Here is a 17029-nt window from a genome sequence, read left to right as displayed (position 1 = left end):
TTTCGGAGAAAAGTGGCTGTGACATACGGACGGACATACGGACGGACAGACAGACGGACAGACAGACAGACATGACGAATCTATAAGGGTTCCGTTTTTTGCCATTTGGCTACGGAACCCTAAAAACGCCCTACTACGTTATTTACACCGCGTCCATACTTTTATCTATTTGCGCAGCCATCAAAGGTGTTTTCTACATTTTAATAAGTAAGACAAGACTTAACTACATTATTATAAAAAAATCAAAACATAATTAGGTATGTCACAAATACCTAAATTTTACTACCTAAAAATACAAAAGTGCACAATATCGTAGCAAATGGTCCTACGATATTGTCCACTTCATATTGTGCCAGGTTTCGCCAGTTGTATTAATATCGCCATACACGATGTCATCAGCAATCGCTAGACAGTGTAGCACTAGTAGTGTTCGTACGCATTATTTATGTTTGCAGCTACAACGGTACTGCCGACGAGGCGAGGCCTCACCTTATCGCTGTCGAAAGTTGAAGACCTTTCTGTAGTGGCGGGGCCGAGGCGCACCATCTCTATACATTTCATAGTCTGCATTATGTCAGTTCACACGCACCACACAATAAGCGATACGCTTTGCAATAGGTACACCGGGCCGCTATTATATCCCACAAAAACACGACGGCGACATCTGCCAACGTTAAATTAGCTTCACCCACGCGATTACAAGGTTTTGTAACAAAACACTGAACGGTGGCGTCGTGTGCATTGGCTTATAAACAAACTTCGTTATAATTGGTTGGCGTTGCGAGCACGTCGGCAACGCAGTCGCGGAAACAATGATGTATGCAGCTGACGGTCAGCTGTGTGTATGAATGAAGAATGACGTCCAAAGTTTAGTAATGGCATGCGGCAACCGAACCGGCGGGTGCGGCAAGCCGGCGCTGCTTGGACACTGCTCCCGTCGCGAGCGCCTCGGGGCTCCGAGCTCCGCGCCGGCACGGCAGCGGCCCCGCTAAACCTATACGTGGAAAATTAATTCACTCTGACCGCGACACTTATTTACATGCATTACGGCCTACGACAATATCGTATATACGCTAAAACTTTATACGCGTTAAAGAAGATTAATTCCATTAACGTGTTTACATATGAGTTCGTTATAATATTTTTTTGTCCGCCGATGTGTCTTTGTGTTCAACTGCACGGCCGACGGATTAAATGGTGCCTAAATTCGTCAATTACAGAAGATTGTAACAGCCCTATTGAATGTTACTTCCTCTTTATGTTTTTAGGTAACGGATTTACCATTATCGGAAATATAACTAGTTGTTTCCTCTTAATGTCTCGCACCTAGCTAGTAGCTATAACAAGATTAACAAGGGCATAAGAAGTGACGGATTATATTTAGACCGGTCTATAAATAGCCGCGTGCAATGTGCATGGATTCGTATTTATTAGGTAATTACGAGTACGCGGTAGCAATTAGTAATAACGATTGGAAAGGCGCGAAGCAACGTGACGACATTGGGTGGAATGTCAATGTGTAGCGTTTGACCCGGCGCCGCGCGCCCGCGCCGCCGCCTGTGCGGTGGTGACGGAGCCGCTCGGCCGGATTAACGGGTTATTGCCACTAGTTACCACCAAGTTGTTACCAGGTAAAAGGTGGTAATTGGCGGGAAAAAAATCACAGTAGTTACCACTCGTAACAGCTTGGTAGTAACTAATGGGAATAGCAGCGCAGCGCCGTGAGCGTACAAGGCTTTACATATTATGTTCCTAGTTTAATATTCATGCCCATATAAGAATACACAGTAAGGTGTAACCTACAAATTAAAATACGGCCTAGCTAGACAACACAATTTAGAAAAAAATCTAGGTATTTTTTTTATTTGGCAACCTAATAACCTAGGTAGGTTAGGTTTTTCCTACACGTATTGGTACAGTCAGTAGCAATAGTTTCTAAGCGGGCGAGATTTTCAAAATGATCTTGACGTGACTCTATTGTTAAAACAATACACTCTTTTTTTTTGGGCAGTCGTGTAAAAAGAATAAGGGCGCGTCAAGATAATTTTGAACACCTCGCCCGCTAAGCAACTTCTGCTGTTGACTGTACATACTCTCAATTGATATTATAAACACATCTCGTAAATATTATTTAGGAAAACCTCAGACCGCGTTAATTGAGTGGGGTGCCAATGCCGCGATAAGGTATCGGATAATTGAATGATATTTACATTATGTACATGTGCAATTGTTAGTGAGCGCTTACCGTGATGAAACACAGATTTTACGTTATTTAACTCCCAAAGTACGTAAACAAATATTCAATTAATATATTTAACTACTCAAAAAATAGGTTAACTGTTTATAAATCTATAAAGCCTGCTTTGTAAGTAAATTATTTTATTGTAGGTTTTTAAATTAAAATACTGTACGGTATAATATTCAAACCTGAAATATATAACACGTGTAGTAAATTGTTCCATAAAAAACGCGTAACATTTATTTAGATTGTAATTTTCCATTAATGAGCTTAACCTTCATAATTCTGGTTGTGCATTGGAAAAAAACTGAATAACAAGATTCTTTATACGTGATACAAAAATATATAGCAATAGATAATGGTTACTCTAATAAAGATCGTTTACCTACTTAGGTAGGTAGCATCTATTTTTGGACAGAATCAATTAAGAATTAATTCATACTCTTTTATTCTTTCATACAAACCAATCCTTTATCTGGTTCTGGAATTGCTAATTAAAAAGATATATATAAAGCTAGCTACTGCCCGCGATTTTGTCTGCGATGATGACTGACAAATCGTATGTTCTTTCTCAAGCCTCAATCTATCTCCCTACCAAGTTTTATCTAAATCGATTCGGTAGTGTAAGCAATGAAGAGGTAACATAAGACAGAGGTACCTTCGCATTTATCGCTAAAATCAGTAGGGATTAATTCCGCACTTATACAACTGGATTTACGGAGTCTTTTATTAATAAAAGAGAAAAGCAAATTCGTTCTTTGATTTTTGAAAGCAGTTCAATTACTTGTTTTTAACGACTTCTTTTCACAATAAAAACCTCTTTAATGTTAAAATATTTCTCCCTTAACACAAGCAAATTATAAGCCCTTATTCAGGGCGGTTCGACCTGCAATGTTTTTTATGGTATGCTACATGTTAATTGGTCAAGTTCAAACACCGGTTCTCGAATTGAAAGTGGATGAATTGTATAAATAATTAAGTTTATCGACTTCCTAGCTTAGTCGGTAGTGGCCATGCATACAAAGCTGGTAGTCCCGTCTGTCTGTCGTAGTCAAGATACCCTCGTTTCGTCTAAAACTTTAGTCCAAGAGTCCAAAACAAAAACCCTTTGACCACCAAGAACGTTCGTTTATCGCACTGTCAGTCGTGCCTCAGCGCCATGACGTGTACGAGTACCTACACAAGTCAAGAAATAAGTCACAAATCTCTGAAACAATTAACTCATGCATATCGTGAATACTTTAAAAATAAAACTCGTATACTCAAAATAAAAATGTCGTAACTATTATGTATGAGATGCATATAAATAGATACGAGATTGTTTCAAAGCAGTGACGATATGTTTTACTTATTATTGTTCTAGCCCTCCATCTACTTCTGAGTTTTGATTTTAAATAGTATATTAATAGGTAATTATACCACCAGCTTAAAGAACAAAATTCTATGAATTTGAAGTTTTCACCTTAGGTAGGTTAGGGTAGCCTGTAGTTTAGTTTAGCTTTGCCGTTACATCGTTTATACAGCGCTTAGAATAAGGAATAAGTACATACGTGCAGCAAAATAAACAAAACTAGAGTATTAAAATCGGATTAGTTATCTACACGTATACGGATTGTCAATGCATTTAGATGATACGATGAGTGACGTTGCCGATATTTATGAAATTATGAGTAAAAGGTACTTATCTCATCTATTTGATATCGTTACACCCTCCCGCAAACATATTATTCGGCAGATAACTACTTAATCTGAGGATTACCATAACATTGACTTTTTTTAATGGAAACGTCATAATTAAATGTTATTATATTGCAGTATATTATTGTATAAAGTTAATTAGCACTTATCTTTAGGGTTAAAACCCGAAAGTAGTCAAAAGGATCCTATTCGTACCTATAATTCGTTTTTTTAGCATTAGAAAAAAGGTAAACAATCTTAACGTGTCTTTTTATTGAGAAACGCTTTTGAAAAATAAGTCACGGGCAATATGTAAAAATTATGAATCATATATGATATGATATGGTATGATATTTATTGGTAAATATTTACATTTACAAGTCATCTTATTTACAATTATCTTACGTATAACATTACAATTAATAATAACATTTTATTATATTCCTATATAATTTAGTATTAGGTACGCGATTGATACAATGACCCGTTGCCATCGAAGAACTCGTTAATGGTATAACAAGCCATTTCTAGTAGGACGGTTTTTAGTTTGCGGACAAATATTGCATCGCTAGAAGCTTGCTTTATTTCATCGCCCAGTATGTTGTACAGTCTGATTTCCATTACATGCATAGACTTCCTAGTATACGATTATATACATTCTTTTGCTTTCATAACTAATAGTTAATGATTTAAAAAAAGCATTTTTCAATTAAAAGACACGTCAAGATCGCCTAGTCCTTTTCTAATGCTAAAAAAACGAACTATAGCATCCGTTGCCTGTCCACCAATACATCAGCGGGCTGTATTGTATCTCACATAACCTGTAATTGATGTACATACTTAATATGCAGTTGAATTTTTAATATTTATGTTTATTGACGCTATAAATGCTACAATCAAATCTACAAATTATAAATAACCACTAAAGGGATGTTTTTGGATTTGTTTATTCTTTAAACCAGTACGCCACATCCCTCTTGAATTGATATTGGCTGTTGTAGACAAAACAGCTAGACAGCTAGCGCACGTCTTAAAGAGCTTTCCAATATATGTGAACTACAAGAAAAACAAAGGCCATAAGAAGCCGCTGCAAATTACCTTAGTTCTCGCACCAGCGGTCCGCCGACACTGAGGCACCAGTGCGCGCATGGCTTGCATTTGAACCCGGCCCGTGCATAAATCATACACAATATGTTATGTCGAGCCAACTAGCCTGCGACAGGCCCTCAATTAGTGCCGATTAACATCCTGACCGAGCAGAATGATAACGAGACAAACCCGTAAAACTTTAATTGAAGCCGTTGCCGTTTCATTGGGCATAAGCGAGCCATGCAAATACGTATCAACATCACTTATACCCGCCCGCGCTTCGAAGTGCCTCTGGACGGATCAACTGTCTCGTATAATTGGACAAGATCATTATAATTGTTAGCGCATCAATTGTTTTGCATTTTTTTTTGACGTGACATAAGACTGTGACTGTACCTACCCACAGTAATCCATCCTGCTCTATGGAACGCACCTAGTAGTTGTACGTACTACATATATATCAGTATTAACAATCAAAGCTGTATCAAAAATGTACCTATAAGTTAAGTGTTATTTCAGATACAAGCTATTTACTTAAATCTAACTTTATATTCTGATGAGCTCATATGTCAGGCAAATTATTCAAGTAGGCAGATAGGAAGTAAATCATAATTAACTTTTTTAAAGTTTTGTACTAAATAGACCTGCGCTGATATTAACAAATCAACCAGCACGAGGAGTTAATACATACTAACTATAGTTCAGTTCACTACAAAAATTACCGGGTACCGAATCCGGTGCTGCAAGCGTACTAGACGTGGTCACTAACAACGGATCTATTTGTCGTCCCTATCTATAATTAATATCTGGGAGACCGAGCTTTGCTCGGAACACATATAAAAACTTGAAAATGCGCGTTTTCCCAGAAATAAAACCTAGCTGAATCGATTTTTCGCCCCCAAAAACCCCCATACAGCAAATTTCATCGAAATCGTTAGAGCCGTTCCCGAGATCCCCGAAATATATATACATATAAATAAATAAATAAATATACAAGAATTGCTCGTTTAAAGGTATTAGATAACTTATTTACTTCAGTATAATATATCGACTTCTTAGAATAAACAATGGAAAAATACAGTGATAGGGTGATCTTCCGGTGCTAGAATGTCGGTCTTTACTCTTTACCTTCGGCTTGGCTTGATGTTACGAAACACACGACCACTCGCAGCGTGTAGGTCAAGGATAAATCGACAATCTGTATACCATTTCTATTCAAATGGTTTCCTAATGACACCCCTTTATTATGTTTTATCGAAAATCTGTTTTGCTTCATTTATTTATATTAGTATTGCAACGTCATTTACTAAACTGAACTCCTATTATAATCATCATCAATTCATTTATTTAAATGATGGGTCTATGAGATGGGCCAATATCGCACGACATTTACTTTTTCTTTTACTCGGTCCATGTAAGTTCTTTTTACCCTGCGTTACGTCCTCTTTTCATCCACTTTCCTCAAAAACAGTGGTATTTTATCTGTAACTCTGATATTCAAAACGTATTTTTATTTATAAAAGCAAAAGTAGATATATTTTCAAAAGAATCAAAATTTAAAAATTTTATTCTGCTAGTAGGTCTCATGGGGGCTCTTGTACAAGTCAATACATATACAGAATCAATATTTTTTTTTAATTTGGAATACATATACGTATAATCATATAGAGTGACATGAAAATTACATAGCAACATTTATAAATACAACAGCCAATACCTGGGTAAACATTATTTTATTATTATGAGCCCATATTGTCCCACTGTTGGGCAAAGGTCTCCCTTTTCACGTATCCCTATCCTCGGAAGCCCACCTGTCTCAGTAAACATTACGTTGTAATAACTTTAAAAATAAAAATAATTACTACAATTTAACAGACATGTATAGTCTCTATAGTTACCGCCTCTGGCTGTCTATCACCTCTTCATGCCAAAAATCGTTGAACCGATTTAGATAAAACTTGGTATGGAGATGGTTTTGAGGCCCGAAGAAGGACATAAGATAGATTTTATCAATCATCTATCTTCATCATCCCACGCAGATGAAGTCGCGAGCAGAAGCTAGTGCTCTATATTTAGGTATTACGAGGTACGAGCATCAGTAGTTGAAAATTTAATTGCATGAGTAGAATTTTTCGTTCAACAAGTGAAGTCCCCTGTCGTTACAATGTAGCCGCCCGCTCTGCATCCAACCACGCGACGGAAATGTCTGTCCGAAACCCGTACGACCATTACAATCCACGGTAGTGTCAAATTATGTTGTCTGCTTTTTGTTGTTGGATATGAGGACACTGATTTTATTTTAGGATAATAGTCTTCGTCTATGTCGATATAGGTTCGATTAGTAAAGTCTAGTTAACTAAAAAGGTAGCGGTTTGAGACATTGGGTTTCTATCACGATAGAGCAAATATGTATTTGTATGATATATTACATCTTTCTTCCTCGGTTCTGTTTGTATCATGTACCTATTTACGTAGGGCACGTACATACATTTACTAAATATAAATATATTTATAGATGTCTTGTAGGTACTAAAGGTACGAACCTTAAAATAATGCGAATTTATACACGCACTTTAACTCATACCTCTACACACACGGGTAACACGGGTTGCATTCAACTCCAGTGTGTTAAGAAATAACGTACAAATTATCTATAAATAACTCATCAACAAAGATGTTGCAGTGGTTTTATTATTGCTCTAGTATATGTCTTCTTCTAAGCTTCCTTTGATGGCTTTGTATTACTTATTCCAATATTTTTAATTGAATATAATCCCTAACAGCCTAAAGAACAAAATTAATGATTTTTTGTTATTTGTGCGTAACGTTTAGGTTTGTTTTTCTGGGGTCGGGGCCAGGAAATGCAATCTCGCACTAAGATTGATGATTCGAGATCTCGCACGAAAAATCTGAATCGAGATTGGGTGTTTCGAGATCTCGACCGTTAGACTTTCGAGATAGAGCTTAACCTCGACAAGATCCAGATTTGACTAAGTAATAAACATTTTTTTTATTTAGATCAAAAGTAATAAAAAATATATACATGCCGTTAGTATAAACAAGTAATATTTTAGGGGCAATATTTTCTATAGGTACCAGACATAGGAACAAACCTACTACTGATAAAACCTACGTACCTACTAGGTACCCATTTTGTCGTTATTCGCGAGATATAAATAATGCCTCATTGTCCTGTCGACATCATCATTACGAATCAACTAGAAGTCGATTTATAACGTAATTAACTGCATGTTTGCTGTATAATTGTCTTTAATATTTTACTTTTACTTAGACATTATTAATCTCTCAAGTTTTTTATTAGTTTAATGAGATACTTAAGTCAGTAAACGTAATTTACTAATAACAAAGACAGAACTCGCCATTTATGTAGCAAAGCGGCCCGAATTCAGGTTTAGTTTATATATAGGAACAGATTCTGATAAAGTGATTATTGTAATACGTACGAATTGTTTGTACATGCCAAGAAATTTTCCCTGTTGAATCGAGATTATTTAAAATGTCATAATGACTGCAATGACAGCCCAATTCGGCCTTCACTTATGAAAAGAAGTATTTAGTGACGGATAAGTACAGTGCAAACTAAAATCTAGTGGAGAGTAGAGCGTCGTTTACCTCGACGCTGTACTGCCGCAGCGTTCGCGCGCCGTTCGGTGCATCGCTCATTACAACTCAACGTTTACAGTGAACTAATAACGAGTGAAACTACGTTATATCTAAAACAACACTTTAGGTCAAGAAAATCACACTGGCTTTTGAAGTGCAAATATGTAACATTAATCGGTTTCGGAAGCAAAGTATAAACTTTGAAAGAGCAAACAATGGGAAAACATTCACGCTAACATTAAGCTTACTACTTCTAACAGTCATACAATTTGGTTGTAATTTCTTCTGACGACTATACGTATAAATCTATAATGTATTAGTGCATTGTTCACTAGTTCATTCTCTATAATAGGGTGCGGTACACTCGCGCTACAGGAGCAGGCGGGCTGCGATTCGGATAGTGCCCTTATGTTTCCAGTAATCGCATTGAGATCGCATAGTTTGAAGGCAGTCGTGCGTGTGGAACGCGTTAGGTTAGTGTTTGGACGGTGCGTGGACAGGCAGGGCACGGCCGGGTCGCAGCCGCCGGCGCGCGGACAGTACCTCGGGCCGCGGCTCCTCGCCGAGCGAGTCGCCCAGCGCCTCCGCCTGGCTCTTCATTATCGAATATATTTTCACGTACGGCGCCTTCAGCAGCTACGCAGCCGCACACACATCACAGTTAATATACTCGAACGCACATCCTTCTAATCCGACACTATTTAACGAGACCCACATCAATAGCTAACTTAAAAACATATGAAATATGAAGTCTTTTTATTACGGGTATGTCGTAATACTGTCGGATTACTGGAAGCCTTATACCTAGTTAAATTATCATTATGTGTATTATTTTAATGCCTTGTGTGTATTATAGTCTTGTATTTTAGTAGAAGATGATAGTAGGTAGTAGGAGTATAATTAGGTAAATGTTAGTAACATGCTTAACGTATTTTAATTATATTTCTATAGACCGTTAATCATATGCTAAATGCCTCAAATTAGTAATATGGTACAATATTGCTATATGTATGTATAACTATGGCAAGTTAACAATATAATGTGAATTGGTGAAGCGACGCACAGCAATAATATTTAGGTATGTAGCGAGGCTACAATGGTACGCATCGCGATACTGATGCGTCACTGCCGCATGAGCGACGGCGTGTACGCAGACACGTAATATGCAAACAAGGTAAACATACATACTCATAGTGCAAATTTAAAAAGAATTATATGAAATATCAAAAAACAATCATGTTCAATGTGTACTGATGTGGAATGTGGGATATAGATGCAATGTTGACGGCAAAAAGTGTGTTAATGAAGCATTGTTAATTCACAAATCGAACGAGTTCGAAAACAGATAACAATAAAAGGTAAGTTGAGAAAAAGTAAACAAGTGGGGGCGGCGCGGCGTGTGTGTGTGTGACACTCACCTCCCAGGACTCGCGCGTGATGTCCGACACGTCGCCCGAGCTGCCGGTGCGCTCGCCCTGCGACAACACTCACATCATCACCGGCTCCCGCTGCATCTTACTCGCTAATTATTACTGATTAGTCGCGCGCGAGCTGAGAGATGCTCATAAATATGTCACTCAGTTACCCTTATCTTGATGGGTCGCGATGTTAATCTAGCGATAAGTTTTTGTGCAACATCACTGCTACCTATTGTATTACATATTATCTATTATACATAACATACGTGTAATTAAATCAACTACTTTAAGTATATGTCTGTATTCATTAATTTGAATACAGTAATTTTATACATTTAGCGTTTGCGTCAAATCCGGCAGTTCTGATATTTTGCAGACTTGTTTCCCCCGTTACAAAAGACGACAAAGTTACTGGATTTTTTTGAGTTATTGGATTTTTTTCAATTATTAAAATTTTAGTATACTTATCTACTGTTATACTATGAGCCTTTTTACTATGAATTATTATGGTAATTCATAAAGCTGTGTTTTTATCACCTGGATACAACATATCGGCCGTTCCCCCAACAACTCTCCTCTGCATCTGTCCGTCCAATTAGCTGAACCGTGTCCCGCCATGGGCCAGTGTCCCGGGACCGCTAACGGAGGCAGGGAGTAGAGTAGCGAGCGCTGACCTTGTGTGGCTTGTGGTCGTCATCGTCCCACTCGGTGTCCGAGTCGAGGAGCTCGAAGCCCTGCGCGGACACGTCGCTCGGCGACCCGTACCGGTCCGGGCCAGTGTCCCGGGACCGCGAACGGAGGCAGGGAGTAGAGTAGCGAGCGCTGACCTTGTGTGGCTTGTGGTCGTCATCGTCCCACTCGGTGTCCGAGTCGAGGAGCTCGAAGCCCTGCGCGGGACACGTCGCTCGGCGACCCGTACCGGTCCGGGCCAGTGTCCCGGGACCGTGAACGGAGGCAGGGAGTAGAGTAGCGAGCGCTGACCTTGTATGGCTTGTGGTCGTCATCGTCCCACTCGGTGTCCGAGTCGAAGAGCTCGAAGCCCTGCGCGGACACGTCGCTCGGCGACCCGTACCGGTCCGGGCCAGTGTCCCGGGACCGCGAACGGAGGCAGGGAGTAGAGTAGCGAGCACTGACCTTGTGTGGCTTGTGGTCGTCATCGTCCCACTCGGTGTCCGAGTCGAGGAGCTCGAAGCCCTGCGCGGACACGTCGCTCGGCGACCCGTACCGGTCCGGGCCAGTGTCCCGGGACCGCGAACGGAGGCAGGGAGTAGAGTAGCGAGCGCTGACCTTGTGTGGCTTGTGGTCGCCATCGTCCCACTCGGTGTCCGAGTCGAGGAGCTCGAAGCCCTGCGCGGGACACGTCGCTCGGCGACCCGTACCGGTCCGGGCCAGTGTCCCGGGACCGTGAACGGAGGCAGGGAGTAGAGTAGCGAGCGCTGACCTTGTGTGGCTTGTGGTCGTCATCGTCCCACTCGGTGTCCGAGTCGAGGAGCTCGAAGCCCTGCGCGGACACGTCGCTCGGCGACCCGTACCGGTCCGGGCCAGTGTCCCGGGACCGCGAACGGAGGCAGGGAGTAGAGTAGCGAGCACTGACCTTGTGTGGCTTGTGGTCGTCATCGTCCCACTCGGTGTCCGAGTCGAGGAGCTCGAAGCCCTGCGCGGAAACGTCGCTCGGCGACCCGTACCGGTCCGGGCCAGTGTCCCGCGACCGCGAACGGTGGCGGAGAGTAGAGTAGCGAGCGCTGACCTTGTGTGGCTTGTGGTCGTCATCGTCCCACTCGGTGTCCGAGTCGATGAGCTCGAAGCCCTGCGCGGACACGTCGCCCAGGGGCCCGTACCGGTCCGGTACCCAGTGTGTCAGGAACTTGAACAAGTCGTCCACCCTGTATCAATATTTTCAATGTAATTACTAGCTTCACAAAAACGCGTTTTAATGTTTAAAAAATATTTAGAGTAGGCACACCACACATAATCCTAATTATTAAGTGGTGTATGTGCCAGCCTGCACAATATTAATAATAATGTCCATGTTACTTCTGTGTCTCTATGTTACCTTCAGTTTTCTCGCAATTTTACAGTGTTTATTTTGTAAATAAAATTACGTAATGTTTCCCGAAACTTCTTGTTTGGTAAGCTTAGGCTCGGCCCGCTCCTCCTACATGCTTCACTTCAATAATTCTCCCCTAAGAGACAAATGGTTAAGGAAAGATAAGTGACCTGTTTCTGGGCACGCTGAACCAGTATTCGGGCTTCATGCGCTTGCGGCCGTAGGACATGAGAGGCGTGGTGCGCGGCAGGGGGCGGCCCGCCGGCTTGCCCATGCGGAGCCGCAGGTACAGCGGCGGGTCGTCGCTGGGCCGCGCAGGCCTCGGGATTAGCTCTGAGGAAACGAGTAGGCACTAATATAGAACTGTCAAAAAAATAGGTAATAAAAACCAAGAAAAAGTATAAGAAATCCCAAAAATTGGCCCTATGGATATTGATCATGATGGCGCATGTAACCAGCGCATATTGAGGTAGGTACTTGAGCAAATAACTCGCATCACATACAAGCATACGCCACTAACTGGTGCGTGAAACTTGCAGGAGTTGCTTACATTATGCGCCATGTGCAAGAGCCATCACTCAAAACGATTTTTTGTTGGAACCATTTCCTGTGTAAACAATGTCAACCTAAAAATGAAATATTGAGCCTGGAATTTTCGCGGCAAAACAAAAGACTGTCGCAATCTAACTAGTGTTAGACTTTTATTAATAAGTTATTCGCAGGCTAAACTTTTCATTTTTTCGGTAGGTTTAAACTGCCTAATGTTCCCTCTGAAGCAGTCAGTGGTATTTGGAGTGAGGCCGATATTAGTTCATCCTACTTCGGCTAGGAATATACATAGTTCGACATTAAAGTATTATTGATACTGACTGTCAAAAGAAGCGAAGAGATCGGGCATGTCGTCGACTGAGACCATGCTGCGGTAGTCGAGGCGCGGCTGCGCGCCGGCTGCCGGCTTCGGCGTCGCGCGCCCGAACCCGCCCAGCGAACTGCGCCTGTACACACAAACTGCATAAGTCTCTGTCCCGTAAAATGGTAAGGGGAGATGTGTATGTATATATGTATGTTATACCCATCCCTTCTTCACTGATCCGGCAATATTAATCAAGGGGCCGATCTACTGCGGGGTCATTACGTCATTAGCCTAATATTTGCGGCAAGGTACGGCGGTGCGGCAGGTGCATCACCATTATTGCTACCTGAGTGGCGCGAACGCGGGCGTGCGCCAGCTTACGCATAATTGCGCCAATCAGGACAAAAAATACTGCGTACTGTACTGATTCTACATCGTCAAACGACCTTCATTGTAGCAATGTCAACGAAGTGACTAAAAATCACTAGATCCTGCTTACCCTGTCGATAAGCGACCACTCTTATCGGCTTGTTTACAGTCTGTAAATTATTCGTTCATGTACAGGTCGATTCACCAAACCCGACTAAAATTAATGCGACTAAACGAATAAAATGTATTATTGTATAAGCATTTTTGAGTACACACATGGATTGTATCTATTACCCTAATCAATTCATTATTAGCAGCTTTGGTACGTCGACCTTGGGAACCATATTGATAAAATGTACGAAAGAAAAAATTGGAGCAATCAAGTTAATTCGATACCATCGTGATTTTTCCATTCTATTCAAGTACATGATTTGGGTTTGGGTTTGTGTTAAGATGTGCTAGGGAGTTTAAAGAATGTTCAACAATGGTGACTCTTTTTAACTGTTTTGTAAGAAGTAAACTAGAATACTGTAGCATTATCTGGAATCCTAGTTATAAAGTACATATTGAAAGGATTGAACGTTTGCAAAAACGGTTTACTAGACATCTTGCGTATCGCTTTGGAACGGGCTGCCAAGGATATAATACAAGACTAAAACAATTTAAATTAATATCTCTTAGTAGTAGGCGTATTATGCTGGACCTAATGTTCTTGCACAAGCTTCTGAACGGCAGGATTGATTGCATGCATATGGTTAGTCAGATAGGGCTGAAAGTGCCGTCTCGTTTGCCACGTTACCCTTGTGCCTTACTTTATGTGCGTCGTAGTCGAACTAACCTATTAGCTCATTCCCCTTTGCCTCGCCTGGCTCGCCTATACAACAAGCATGCTAACAATGTCCCCTCATTGGATGTGTTTCACGACAGTGAAGCCTTATTTAAAAACAAATTATTATCTGTTGGCAACCTCAGCTAGCTCGTCTAACTCACCTTAGTTGCGTTGTGTGGAAAATTTATTGTTAATGTTAAGTTGTTAATTAGTATTTTATAGGTACTTTTTCTAAATTATTGTAATTTATGCTTAGTTAGTCTTTTTCTGAGAGTTAACTTACAGTTTAAATTAAACATTATAATACTTAATGCATGCTGTGATTGCCTTTAAGTGGGGGATCAATAATAAATGTGCCCTCTTAGTTTGTAACGTATACTCGTATGTAAATTGTATCTTCTGTTGGTGATCCTAATAAATAAACAATAAACAATGATAGATAAGGTATAAAAAACACATTAGCCTCCTGCAAGCAAAAAACAATTTAATGATCTTGTTTGTATCATATCTTGTGGAAAATTGTATTTAAGAAATAGATAAAGTCCAAAAACATTCAGTAATATTACCTAATAATACCATTTATTTCACGGTGGTACTCGTACTGGTTGGTTACCTCAAGAAAAGGAATGCTACTTTAGAAATTAAAATGCGTAATATTGCCAAATGTTACTGGAAACTTTTATTTTTGAAATATGGGATCATATTGAAGGTAGGTAATCCATGATGCTAATTACCAGCTTTCCACCAATATTTACCTGACATCAAGATCATGCCTCCGTGTAAACATGTATAATGGGCCACACACATTACAACTAGAACGTCAACGTAACATTAGATGAGTTATCCGGGGATACAAACGTGATCTTCGTTACCACGAATTACGAGGCATAGTTATGGTTATAATATAATAAACGCGGCATCCATAGAGATGGCTCGACGAATACTTCGCAATTGGCGTTTTTCCTTGTTGCCGAAAATATACAAGCTTAACATGCGTTAAACATTTAGTCAATGCACAATGAACACAACAATAATAGTGCCATAACATAACAATTTAAGTGCTCTTAGTATGACGTACCATGAGAATGCCAAATGATGATGATAATAAATCGAGACTCGAACAGTTCTAAAAGAAGAAGCTTGACGATCAAGTCTTATGGCATATTACGAGTATGTTATGATTGGAAGGTGCGACATGGGAGGTTTCGCTACACGGGGACAGCATCCCTACAATGGTTCTATTATTTTCCTAACACTGATACAACATGCCATTCCGGACGACATTAACCTCATTTAGGATAAAAAAGCAAAAAACAGGTATAAAAATAAAACAAATTTATTTGTAATCGCAATCGAGAATTAGCTAACACAAGACAGTAAGTAGAAACACAGAAACAGTTGTGAAATTGCTTTCTAAAAGAGAAACGTGATTAAAAATAGGAGACGACATTGACCACAGCGACACTTTACTAAAGCTTTGGTTTCCTCCGATAGCGGTGCCGTCATATAGCGGCCGTCTCCATACAAATACTACGACATCCATATTTAGCCGTATTATTTAGTATGGAGACGGCCGCTATATGACGGCACCGCTATCCTAGGAAAACCGATCTTTAGCTCGAGTTGTGTCACCCCTTTCACTCTGAAGTCGCGCCGCGCGAGCGTAGAAAGAAACGTGCCAGTCTATTCCAGGGTTTTGTAACTATAGCCGTTCACGATAACGCGATACATGTCGAGTGATACCTATTTAACGAGACAAATATTATTAAAATAAGCTTACTAATCAGCATAGGCATATATGAAGGTGTATATGTACATCATTTTGGCACTTTGTCGTCTGTATCAGACGTGACCGTACTGCACTATAGTAAAATATATTAGGTTTAGGTACTTAACCCTTCAGGTGGCATAGGTATTTGATTGAATTTACCGTTTTCGGCATCCTGCCACTCCAAGGGTTATTATAAGAGCTTTTGAGACAAAGAAATTAGTAGAATACAAAGAAAGTAAATACTGCATGACGTCTTAGGTGAAGACATTTCGATTTGATTTGAATACGCTTAATTCAATAACATATTGAAATGTATGAACGTGAGAACATTCTCTTGTCTAGAGTATCGGAACCGCGCGGCTTGGTTTGTTTGCGAGCGAAGGGCGGAGCCTTCCGCCTTACTTGTGCATGTGCAGCTTTAGTTACGAAACCTTGTACGCCAGCACAGTTAATGAAGCGAGCAGACCGTCAGCAGAGCGATCGGTAGAGGCACGAGCCAGAAGGAGCGAGCAAGAGCGTTGTGGTCTCGATGTTTCCTCAAGGCAGACATTCACATAACGAGTTGGCACATGGACTGTCCGGCAGCGAGTGACGTACCCCGGGGCGGCGAGCGCGTCGTGCGGTGCCTCTTCGGAGGGGGTTTTACTCAGGAACAAACCAGTACCGAACTCCACTATGTTCATTGTCGAGCTTTAGCAATGAACAGAGCGGCCCGTGTCAAATCCAGATAGCATCCACGGTAGCAAAACAAAAATGTTTCATTGCAATAAATCATTACTCTATGTTAGGCTTGAGCAATTGTTACATATTACAGTATTATATTACAGTGTTTACGTATTATATGAGTACGCGGCGAGTTCTAAATACTTTTGAGACGATTAGCGAATAATGGTCAGTATCGTAAAAACAAATGTATTGAAAGTGTCAGCTAGATGTGATGTTGGTAAACACAGTTGGAGCCTGTTAGCCTCGTGTTATTGGCGTCGGTCCGTGGCACTATTAGCATCTCATTCAAGCGATAAGATAAAAGTAACGGTGGTCTGCTTGCCCTCTGTTCGTGGATGGCAACTCAATAAAGGCAATGAGGGCTACCGTTTTTGTGATCAGCAGTTG

At 40.5% G+C, this 17029-nt stretch overlaps 1 protein-coding gene across 5 annotated transcripts in view; it reads right to left on the bottom strand.

Moving 5' to 3' along the window:
• Positions 1-17029, bottom strand: part of LOC134661385 (TLD domain-containing protein 2) — an 86315-nt gene that overhangs the window by 10948 nt on the left and 58338 nt on the right. Inside the window, exons 16-21 of one of the 5 annotated variants that reach the window (XM_063517450.1) lie at positions 16514-16606; positions 12965-13089; positions 12265-12427; positions 11795-11930; positions 10048-10104; positions 9173-9265 (exon numbers count right to left, since the gene is read on the bottom strand). In XM_063517450.1, coding sequence (XP_063373520.1) covers positions 9173-9265; positions 10048-10104; positions 11795-11930; positions 12265-12427; positions 12965-13089; positions 16514-16606 — 667 coding nt within the window. Of the gene's footprint in view, positions 1-489; positions 931-5014; positions 5090-9172; positions 9266-10047; positions 10105-10721; positions 10780-11794; positions 11931-12264; positions 12428-12964; positions 13090-16513; positions 16607-17029 lie in introns of those variants that run through there. The other 4 variants (XM_063517445.1, XM_063517449.1, XM_063517448.1 and 1 more) reach the window with 4 other exon arrangements.

The sequence above is a fragment of the Cydia amplana genome, chromosome Z, assembly GCF_948474715.1.
Source record: "Cydia amplana chromosome Z, ilCydAmpl1.1, whole genome shotgun sequence".
NCBI lineage: Eukaryota > Metazoa > Arthropoda > Insecta > Lepidoptera > Tortricidae > Cydia > Cydia amplana.
The sequence above is the reverse complement of the archived record's forward strand: the minus strand, read 5'-3'. Positions and strand labels throughout refer to the sequence as shown.